At 26.9% G+C, this 12587-nt stretch overlaps 1 protein-coding gene across 4 annotated transcripts in view; it reads right to left on the minus strand.

Moving 5' to 3' along the window:
• Nucleotides 1-9070: 9070 nt before the first annotated feature.
• LOC132935293 (calpain-A-like) overlaps nucleotides 9071-12587 on the minus strand; it is a 51701-nt gene continuing 48184 nt past the window's right edge. For 3 of the 4 annotated variants that reach the window (XM_061001786.1, XM_061001788.1, XM_061001789.1), the window contains 8 exons: nucleotides 12371-12534; nucleotides 12037-12254; nucleotides 11930-11972; nucleotides 11707-11848; nucleotides 10572-10673; nucleotides 10332-10459; nucleotides 10038-10233; nucleotides 9071-9633 (listed from right to left, as the gene is read on the minus strand). In XM_061001786.1, coding sequence (XP_060857769.1) covers nucleotides 9548-9633; nucleotides 10038-10233; nucleotides 10332-10459; nucleotides 10572-10673; nucleotides 11707-11848; nucleotides 11930-11972; nucleotides 12037-12254; nucleotides 12371-12534 — 1079 coding nt within the window. In that variant the 3' untranslated portion in view covers nucleotides 9071-9547. The remainder of the gene's footprint in view (nucleotides 9634-10037; nucleotides 10234-10331; nucleotides 10460-10571; nucleotides 10674-11706; nucleotides 11849-11929; nucleotides 11973-12036; nucleotides 12255-12370; nucleotides 12535-12587) is intronic. The other variant, XM_061001787.1, reaches the window with a different exon arrangement.

Genomic DNA, 12587 nt, shown 5'->3' on the forward strand with positions numbered 1-12587 from the left:
GTGACCGGAATTTGCTGAGTCTCTGAATCCCACGGTCACGTGTAGGCGGCCACAAAGTATTGCTGACACGGTACATACATCAGGGGTCGTATTGTTATAATATAAAATGATTCTGATGAAAAATTAAAAACACCATACAAGACGATAAAAAAATTATGAATAGGTATCTACTATCTAGTTACAAACGACCTCCCAAAATATTAGTCGTTATGCCATCATTTGAACAAAAAAAACTATATAGTTTTGTTTTTTATATTTTTGTTATGTTAGTAATTTTTTTTCTGATTTTCTCAAAAATGACGTCAGTACAATATTTTTTGTAGGTACGAATGTACGACTATGATTCCTTAGAAGAGAAAAGTATATGGGTGCATATTTTAAAAATATAAAATATATTTTAATTGATATGCGACACATATTAGTTGAATTTAAATATCTAATATATTTTATTTGACCATGGATTAGGTACTCCCATGACATTTTTTAAGAACCTACCTATAATCTACATAAGATACTTGTTTCTTTGATCATCTATAATAGGGTATAGGTATAGGTACCTATCATATAACAATATTGTTGTGACTGCCGAGTGCCGAATGGTGAAATAATAATGATAAATTTCAAATTTGTATATATATATAGTTTTGTTTGCAATTAGTATTTGAACGTTGCTCTATCAAAACATTACATGACTAGTCGGTCTATACGAATTATTCGATATTAATAGTTACACTTTGCTTATCATTGATATTAGTTGAAATTTTAAAATTTTAATGAGGCCATCATTCATCAAGGGAGTAAAGGAGAACGCGATACCTACAAGACACAATTTTCATAAAACCTTCCCCTTTAGTAAAAACATTAATTATTATCGTACTTGGAACTATGATATTTATCTGTGTGAGAATTATACGCTTTAATGTAAATAAATAGTATTTATATAATATTATCACCACATAAAGTATCAACATTGTGTTGTAAAATATCTATATTGGAAATATATTGTAGCCCTCAACTTGAGACTTGATTTTTCTATATAGTTATGTATTGTGCTGTTATCGGTGTGAGTATAATGTACATTTAAATAATACAAATATGATTAAATACAAAATACATTATAATTTAATATTTATTTTAAAATATGTTTTATTATAATCGCAATGTAAGTAGATACAAAGTTTAAAATATATTATTAGATTATTAATACATTTAAAATAATGGCATGAAGTTTGTACGAACTTTCTTTATATATAAGAAAAATAACATCGTTATAAAAATATTATATTATATTATTATTTATAATTATAGCTTTATTATATTTCTAAAATCATCATCTCTAAAGTAAGCTTGTAAAGTTAAGAGGACGTCTCGCCGATCATATTTTTCAATGAATGAACAAGTTGACACAAAAAATATGCTATAATAGGAACTGTTTTTAGAGCAACTTTCAGGTATAGCCTGAATAGGGTATACCCGTATAGGGTTATAGAGTTTTAATAGATAAAACACCAACAGTTATGAAAATTAAAATTAAAAACATAATTTAAAAAAGGTAGGTACCTATATCATAATATTAGGTAATAGGTATCTATGCTTATTTGAAATATTTGTTTATATACTTGAAGGGTATTAATAGTAAGCTTGGTGAGTTAGTGATCTTTTTTTAACTCAGTTAAGTTAAGTCCAAGTTAATATGCACCAATAACAAAAAGTTAAAAGTTAATTTAACTATAAATAAACTCAGTTTAGTTAAAAATAAATACACACTTTTTGTTAACTTTTTATTAAATTAAAATTAAGTTAATTTGTTTATACAACGCTAGCGTACTTAATTTTTATCCAACCCACAACTAAATTATAGACTTTAGTGTTTATACTTTAATACTTTATACAGTATTTACATATAATTAGTTAGATTCGAATGATATAAATTATAAACTTTAAACAATTCACGGTACCTATATATTTTTTGACATGAAAACGAAATAGACTGACATAGTTAAATATAATAAAATTAAAAACAAAATAAATTAACTTAACTTACTTCTTAAAATGAAAAATTAATTCGTTAATTTCACGTTAATTAAAAAAGAAATTTAGGAAATTAATGAAATGCCAAAAGTAACTAGTTAAGTTAAAAAGTTAAAATTAAATTAACTTTTTAACTCTTGAATGCCCAGCCTTGATTAATAGTATGGAAAAATTCTATGAAAATGAATTTTAGTATTTCCAATAATATGGTTTATTGAGTCATTCGAGTGTAAAAACACCGAACAGCATTGTAGAAGAGAAGTTAATCTGTGCCAGGTGCTTGTATAAATGTTAATTTTTGATATTTTAATTACTAAATTCGATAATTTAAATTCAAAAAGTAAAGCTAAATATTGGAATAAAATATCAAAAATCGACTTATATACAGGCCAAGATAAACTTCTTCAATTTGTACTATAATAGTGTTCATACTTTATACTATTATGTCACTTAGCAAGCTATAATATTATCGGAAATACGAAACTAAGTTTCAGTGTTTCACTAAAATTCACATTTATAATTAGTGTTAAAATCTCATTTTTCCTTAATTTGTTGTTGTTTTTCCTAACTATTACTGATTACTTTTGACCCCCCCCCCCCCTCCCAAAGAACATAACTAGATTCACTTTCCAACCAGAAAAGATGCTGTGGAAGAAAATTGAAGCATTTTTATTGTACTAAAACCCAAAAGGTGATGATAGACACAAATAAAAATAAAAGAACACATTGTTCCACTCAGAATCTAAAATAAATTAAGATTATTTTATTTAATTTACTATTTTATACTATATTTGCATGTAAAAATGGTCAATCAGCCATAACTTTGTTCTTTTAAATTCAAATAGGTATTCGTGTTCGTACTCAATATAATAAGTAATAATTAATAACGATTAACGACAGCACGACAGCACCCACTGGCTACTGTATAGCCACAGAATAAATGAAACGAATAAAATATAAAAATTATCTCATCCCCGCTAGGTATATACCTACATTAATTAATACATAATATTTATAATTCATAATATAATGTTCTGAACTAATTGTATTGTACCGTTTATTTGAAACATTGGAAATGCAACAATATATACATCCAATATTCCAATCTATTTACTATTTAGTATTTACTACCTAGTAGTTCTATTCGTATTTAACTATATTACACTTAACCACCAGTTGGATTATTAAATATATTGTTTTTATTAATTTAGGGACATTACCCACCATACCCACCGTGGTCCATGACCACCCAATTATAAGGTGCATCGATGGATACACCTTGAGTATAGGATATAGCCAATAAAATATGTCGATCATCCTACAACACCAATAACCTCATATAGGTAAGTAGGTAGGTAGGTACATAAATAGTACACATACGACATACAAATTACACAAAGGGTATATACATATTAAATAATATATTAATATAACAATTGAATACTTTAAGTAAAATATTTATTATCAATAACATCTATTAGCTCGCATCTAGTCGTTAACTATATAATAATATATATTAATAAGTAGCAAGGACTCTCAAATATAGGAAAAATAATAATAATTTCATAATAATTAGACATGTAATAGTCAATTATTTCACCAACCACGCAGGTGACTATACGTGACTACTGACTAGATATATGACACTCGACCACCGGTTCGGTTCAAAGTTTAAAATCCGATAGGTATAAATATTATGCAACATAAATTGTGGAAAAATGACCGAAGACAGCTGTGTCGGCTTTTACAAGTGTGCCAGCGTAACACAACACAAACATAGAAAAACATGACAGCTGTCTGGCACTGCGCTATCCAGCGGTGGCGTACGATCGCAACTGGCCATCACCCTACCCATCAGTCGACGAACGTCTCTCCAGCACCACCCATTCAAAAATTTTACAATTTTTTTTTACAGGAAATTAGCATGAATTTGCATGACTATCGCCAAAATTTGCATGACAAAATATACAACTCTATGACAAAAAATGATGTGCGGTGCTGGAGAGACGTATCACCAGCACCACCCAACGTGAAAAATTAAAAATAATAACAAACTCGATATACCAAAATGTAGCACGTGATTAGCACGAATTTTCACGATATACCCGGAAATTCGCACGTGTCTGGTTCGCGAACAAACCACGTTCGACTATTTCGCGCGTCTCGCCAGCACCGCCCAAAATGGAAATTTTGCGAAAATCAAAATACTGTTTATGCCAATATTTAGCACGTGATTAGCACGAATTTGCACTATATACCCCGAAATTCGCACGTGTCTGGTTCGCGAACAAACCCCGATCGCCTATTTTGTGCGTCTCGCCAGCAGCCCCGTAAATCTAAAAACTGTTATGTCGAAATTCAGTGCACTATATGCATATCGTGGCATACGAATTTTCGGGCGAATGTAAGTTCCCACACAAGAAAAAAATCACATAATTATAATACCTACACATTGATAATTAAATAATTATATGTTCAATGTTGGTTATAAAATCTAACATAAATCGCATAGGTAGGTACTTTATGTATTTTCACAAAGAAATATTAAATTATAATTATAAAATCTAACATACTAGGTACTATCCAGTACTCACCTTTTTTTTACTGTGTAGGAATTTTGACATCTCATTTTTTTTGACTTAAAAATAAATATTTTAAAATAAAAAAAATAATAATTAATTGAGTTTAAAGGGCAATAGAAATCTATATTTGTTTTATGTATAATATATTATACCGGGTGACTCTTTTATCATTGAACACTTATTATTTCAAAAATGTTTTTTTAATGTTTTTGGAAATATTTTTTTACATAGTTTCAAGTTGTTAATAAACCAATGTTTTTATTAAAAAATTATATTTTTAAATATTTTTTATCCTTATAATTTTTAAGGTTTTACTTTTTTGTATGACAACATAGAGATTTCATTACATATTTCAAAGAAAAATTTTTACGAATTCTCAACTCAAAATAATTTGCTAACTTTCGTGATTTTTGAACTTTAAATGCTTATAAAAAAAAAACTGTGACTAAATATTTTTAATATTTTTCATCTACCTTTGAAACAATATACTAGGAGCCTTCTATTACATTTTCAAGCTTTCTTAACCAACAAATAAAATTTTATTGACATTTCTAGAAATAAAACTAAAAAATAATGGAAAATGAAAATGTAATAAATAAAAAGTTTAGATGGTGCCGATGGTGGAGTGAAGTGGTTACCCCACAAAATGTTTGTCCACTACTCCGCTTGTCTATACTTATAACTCATAAAATACTCGTTCTAAATTCAATTTTTATGAATCAAAAAAAAGTATAAATCAAAAGTCTTTCATTAAATATTGATAAATGCCAAATTGTTACTTACTGCAAAAAGCACAATCCCTTGCATTTTAATTACCATATATGTGACATTAACTTACATCGTTCGTCATTGTTTAAAGATTTAGGGATTTTATTTGATTCCAAGCTATTATTCAATGCTCATGTATCAGCGATTAAAAATAAAGCTTTAGCTGTATTTGGTATGATAAAAAGAAACTGTGCCGATTTTCGTGATCCAGTTACTTTAAAATGTCTATATACCTCACTAGTCCGCTCTTTATTAGAATACGCTCCATTAATTTGGGACCACAACAATGTAGGACATAATGATCAACTTGAAAAAGTTAAAAATAAAGCTCTCAGATTTATAGGTCATAAATGTAATATTCAAAGAACTCCTCACTCTGGTTACGGAAATATTTTAAAATTATTAAACTTATAACCTTTAAATGTACGTAGACACTTATCATACAACACCTTTCTCACCAAATTGCTAAATAACAAGATTGATGATTCATTTTTATTAAGTCAATTAAATTTCAAAGTCAAAAACCACTACACTCGCAACAATCATTTATTTTATATTCCTCATTCATCTAAAAAGTATATTATGTCATACGACCCCATAAATATTTTAATGTCTTCGGAAAATAGTAAATTATTTTAATAAACATTGAATGTATTTTATTATTATTATTATTATTATTATTATTTTTATTATTATAATCATTATTATTATTATTATTATTATTCCTATTATTCTATATATTAATAATTGTTTCATCTATTATTATGTTATATTTTATTATTTTAAATTATATTATATTATTGTTATCTATACAAATATATTGTGAATTGGACTTTTGTCCGTAAAAAAAAAAATTCTTAGAAACATATTCTGCTTTGGAATATGTAATGAAATCTCTATGTTGTCATTCAAAAAAGTAAAAACCTTAAAAACTATAAGGATAAAAATATTTGAAAATATAATTTTTTAATAAAAACATTGGTTTATTAACAACTTGAAACTATGTAAAAAAATATTTTCAAAAACATTAATACTTTTGAAATAATAAGTGTTCAATGATAAAAGAGACGCGCGAAATAGTTGAACGTGGTTTGTTCGCGAACCAGACACGTGTGAATTTCGGGGTATATCGTGCAAATTCGTGCTAATCACGTGCTAAATATTGGCATAAACAGTTTTTTGATTTTCGCAAAATTTCCATTTTGGGCGGTGCTGGCGAGACGTGCGAAATAGTCGAACGTGGTTTGTTTGCGAACCAGACACGTGCGAATTTCCGTTAATATTTTGTCATTCAAATTTTGGCGATAGTCATGCAAATTCATATTAATTACATGCTAATTTCCTGTAAAAAAAAATTGTAAAATTTTTGAATGGGTGGTGCTGGAGAGACGTTAGTCATCAGTCGAGCGCAATGCCCTTACGATTCATATTCTTAATTACCCTCTGAAACCCATATTACCACACCCATATCTCTATCAAGTATTATTATTATTTTTCGATTCAATGTTTTTCACTTATGGAGACGTCTCATCAAATTATGTTTTTTGTATATTTTTCAAAAACATTTTAACCGTATTAATGTACCTATTGTCCTAATTTCTACCCATACCTATTTAATACTTTTATAGTTAATCATCACTTGCTAGAATGGTTTTTATCCGCGAACTTTTGTAATCCTAAATATCAAATACGTACTTATTACTTATTTGGCAAGATCTATAAATATGAGGTTAGCCAGTTACGGGTAAGGAACCGTAAAAGTATTGCGGGTTAATTATATCTGTGACGTAGGCAATAGATCTTCATCCATTTTAACTCCAAATGTCTATACATTTATAAAAATAGTATTGCCCATGTATTTCACATAAGTACTTATACCTACATTTTAGTTCTATCTATAATACCTAGTACTATATGTGTGCTGTGTTCTATGCTTTTTCTTCACTAGTTACCTATTAGTTATTACAACTATTTCAAATAGTCTATTTTAAGATATTTTCGAAGAAAATCTAAGCATTTTTACTGTCCTAAAAGGTGATGACTAAAAAATTTAAAAAAACACACATCATTGTAAAATCAATACATTCATCGCTCCGTTCAGAATCTAAAATATCAACTGAGGTGAAAACACATACGGCTTACATTTTGAATGGAGGCCTGTGCATACATTATTTGATCTATTTTTGTAAGTAAAATTAATTCAAATAAAGTGATAAATATTGTTTTGCTTTTTAAAATTATACTTGGTATGCACTATGTATAGACATTATTTGGAGGGCCAAAATAAAAATCCTTAGCTTTCTGAGATGGGAAACCATGTGTTTTTATTATTTTCTGGGTTTTTTTGTTACCAGGGAGTTGTAAGCCCACCCTTAATTGTGGTAAAGCTTTTTTTTTGAACATTTTTACAGTCAAATAATCAATTTTGGTTCGCTAGGTTATTAACTATGGTCCTCTAAAGTTTAGTAAAAATAATAATAATATGCATTAATACTTTTAACTAAATTACCTAATTAACTAGAGCAAAATAATTTTCGTTTTGAAAACTATTGGAAGCGTTATAAAAATGTATTTTGGGGATAAAGATGAGCATCCAAAATTAATGAGCCCCGGGACCGTGCCCCCCTTGCCCCACCCTCCTTAACCCGGGCTTGCAAATTATATGTACCCAATGACGGGTTAAAAAGTTAAAAAATATATTATACTTAAACTAAAAATTCAATACTGTATTCAGATTAACATTTTCTAGGTAATATTTTTCTTCCAGTTTCAGGAATACATAATAATATGATACCATAATGTCACTACCTAGTTAGAATGATGATCACATTTTATTAATATTTATCACAAATTACCTAGGTGACTATGTAAAAATGTATCAAAGAACTACAAGATAATGTAGATTTATAAATAAATAATCTATCTATATATATATGAATATAGTATACTTCAATATTTTGACTACAAACTTCTCATATTATTATCATTTCATATAATGATAAAAAAAATACATATTTACCCAATGCTGTTAAGTTCGAAAGATATGAGTCTGGTAAGTTTAAAATATTTTAGGTAAATATAAGACTAGATACTTAAATCTAAACTTGTAGGTAATAACATGTATAACAAAATCATATTAATGATTAAAATATTTTATAACAATTTAATAATAATAAAAAATATATATTATATAAGCACGCCATAATATAACTCAAAACTTGTTATTACACAATTTAAAAAATCTATTGCTTCCAACAAAATAAATACTAAGTATACCAGAAAAATGAATAAAAAAAATGTATTGTTTTTATAAATTAAAAAATGTAAATAATTAAATGTTAGTTTATAAAAAGATTATTTTCTATTAATTAATAACTAGATGTTAAATTACATTTAGATAAAATAAAGATAACATTTAAATAATTATAATATATTATATGAAATATGAAACAGAAAAACAATTATATTTAATCAGGATAAACATAAGACATTTAGTTAAACAATTTCGATTTAAAAACTTGTTTTCAACAGTTAGGTATTCAGGTGGCTTTGATATCAAAAAAATATTAATTTTATATAATATATATTTTCACTCAATGTTAGAAAGCTATTATAAGTAACTACATAAAGACTCACAAAGCTTTAAATTATGCTAATAAATTTCAAATAATTAATAAATAGACAAAATATAATAATTTATAAATCTGAAATGTTTTTATTATTTTTATTTTTGCAATAAATTGTAGTAAAAATAATTAACATTGTTAAAATATGTTTGTACTTATGATAAATGGAAATATAAGTAATTTCCAGGCTGACCCTGTTAATTAATTTAAATAAACAGGTCGATAATCCTATAATTTCTTAATAAATAAATATCAAAGTTTAGGAAGCACCAATAAGAACAGACCTCAAAATATGTATTTTAGATGAAGCTGCATATGAATATAATTTGAATCTGAGGAAATATCAAAACAGTTTTTTTTTTAAATAGCTCCTAAATAGTCATGGTTATGTGTTTATGCATAGTATACTGTAATATATATATAGAATATATATAAAAAGTTAACATTTTATGCAAATTTAATAACCCACTTCCAAAAAAAAAAATACATTTAAAAAAAAGTAATAATCCTTAAAAAAATAATACTCAAGGACACTTAAATCTATGAATACAATGTTTTTTCCACCCATTCTTCCATTGTAAATGAGGCAATATTTTTGTTGTCAGGATCGCGTTCTTTGAACATATCTAAAAAATAAAAAGTTTTCAATAATATTTATAAAGAAAACTATTATTTTATCAAAAATGTAATAAAAAAATATAATATAATTTTACAACTTTATATTAAGTTATGACAAATTAAATAAATTCAGATACATAGTTTTTAAAACTTTAAGAATAATATAAAAAAATACAATAATGGTTAAAAATCTGATCATAATAATCAGATATTTTCTTTTTAAAATTTTTTTTTCTGGATAGTATTGAATAAATATTTAAAAAGTTTACTAAACCGAAGTACTGCAGAGTGGCCGTCAAGGCATCTCATTAGGTTCTTTGATTTAAAATAGGTGGTTAAACAAAAATTAACCATTCTTGAAAATAAATGTGTAATTTTAAAATTTGTAAATTTGTAAAATAATTGAACTTACCTATCATAGTTTTTAATCTTACGGCGCACATGATGAAGTCGTCAAACATTATATTTCCATCTTTGGTTGCATACCGATGACACATAATATTAAGGATGTGTGTATTCAGGTGGTACCCTACTGAATTCAATGCTTGCCTTAATTCGAATCCATTTATGTAACCCTTGCTCTCTTTGTCGTACATTTTAAAGACAGTCTAAATCGGAACACATACATTTTAAAATATTTTCACTCTCAAATGTCAGTTTAAATTCCTAACAAATGTGTTTACTACTATTAGTTGAGAGTTATTACCTTCCACTGTCTGATATCAATCCACAGACTTTTGAATTCTTCGAAACCAAGCTTACCCGATCGATCCCAATCCATCATAGCAATCATGCTACGGCATACATCTTTAGAGAATCCTGCTTTTTCCATTTCTGAAAAGGTAAACTGTTTAGTACAATGCAATTTAATCTAAGCTAGCTAGACATTACCAATATCAACGTAGAATTTAGTTAAACATCTCCTAATTAAAAAAAAAATACTTACTGAATGTAGACGCTAAAGGCGATCCCTGACAGAAAGACTCACAGAATGTCTGAAGTAAGTTGACAAGGAGATTATCTCCAGCATTTGTATTACTTGCCACATCTACAAATGGTATAATCAAATAGGCAACCATGTTAGTTAAGGTTCAAACTCATGCATACAATCAATAACATTATTATTTACAAGTGCAAAATAATATGATTAAAACATTACTATTTTCATACTATTTTGTTTTGGAATTCACATACCTATATCATTTAACTGGAACAAAAGTATGACTTAAGTTCTTACAATTTTTTACTCTTATTTATATAGTTTATATTTATAAATCGGTATACCAAGATATATACAAACTTATAAAATTCAAATTTTCACATATAAAATTGTCTTAAAAATTATGACAAATGTGATTACAAAAGCAGTTAGATTAATTAAATATAAACATATTCAAAAAGGTGGTTCAAATCAGTTAAAAGCTTAACAAAACACATTGTCGCTGGTTAAGGGTGTGATTTAACATTAAATTATTCACAAATCAAACTCTATATTTATTATTTAGAGATCGGCCACACACTGATTCATTGTATTAATTTTACTATGAGAATTTAATGAAAATATACACCTAAGATAGTCTGTATCATAAAAATTAAAAATTTACTAGATACCTAGTATACATTTGAAAGCAAACACACAGGAATTTAAGATTCTTTATTTTATTGAAGGTATCTAAAATAATACAATTTTTAATGAAAAGCTAATGGATCACAGATTACGAAGCTTATAATTAAAAAAAATAAAAATAATAATAAGAAGAAGAAGAAGAATAGTAAAGTAGTAAAACTTAATACTTGTGTATTAACATAGTAAATAAAATCATACTTTAAAAAATATATATATTGGAGATAGCATTCAATGTGTGGCGTCCTTTCATGTATAATACATTATATTTTAATTAGGAAACAAACTATGTTATGTCTATGTAATTAAGTTTATACCACTTCAGTATTAATTTACCCTTGTTGTGTTTTTAAGTAATAATATATTTTGAATAATATATATGCAAATAAAAATGTATTGTAGTATGTATTGTATTTTATTTTGAATATGTACAATTGTTTATAGATTTTTAACCTACCATTTCTCATAGCATAATCCAAAATATCTTTAAGTTCCATCCAATCGACTTCTTGGTCACTACCAGCCAATTTAAGGAAGAATTCTTTAATTTTCTCATTAGCTTTATCAACTTTATCTGGCTCAGGCTCTTGTTCTTTAATCTAAAACAATTGTCATAGTCATGTAATGTAAGTTAATCATTTCTAATACAAACAATAATGAATAACGCATATTAGTACTACCTTCACATCAACTTCGCCCATTCCTACTTCATCATCAAGTTCCCTATAAAAATATTTTCGATTATAATAACAATAAATTTTAAGAGCTTATAATAATTATCACTTACGCCATGTTATTTTCATGTTCTGAGAATACTCTAAGTAAAAATTCACCTTGGTCATTCGGGTCAAATGTTGAAGGTACAATACAATATGTACCGGGTGGTAGACTGAATCGACTACTGATTTCTCGCAAGTTAATAAAAGTAGGACTTCTTGCTGTAGACGCATTATACTTAAAAAAATTTGTGTCAAGTGGTTTCGGTAAAGAATCTGGGTTGATGAGCTAAAACAAATGTTATTTTTTCCATATGTTATTCAAATAATTAAGCTGCATACTTATTATATTTCTAAAATTTTAAACATATATTTTTAGATTAACATTTATGTTTTTTTTTATACCTGATATACAGCAAATCCAATTGTTAAACATTCAGCTCCAATCTTTCGTTGGGCACGTCTATTTTTTTGCATCAAAGCAACAATTACAGTACATTTACGCTCTTCATCCTCTTCATCAGGATCTTCTAATGTAATACGATACTGTGGGTTACTTGCAAATGTATCTAAAGACAAAATAACAAATATAAATTATTGTTATATTACTATAAATGTTGAT

The sequence above is a fragment of the Metopolophium dirhodum genome, chromosome 1 (genome assembly GCF_019925205.1).
Source record: "Metopolophium dirhodum isolate CAU chromosome 1, ASM1992520v1, whole genome shotgun sequence".
In the NCBI taxonomy this organism is placed as follows: domain Eukaryota; kingdom Metazoa; phylum Arthropoda; class Insecta; order Hemiptera; family Aphididae; genus Metopolophium; species Metopolophium dirhodum.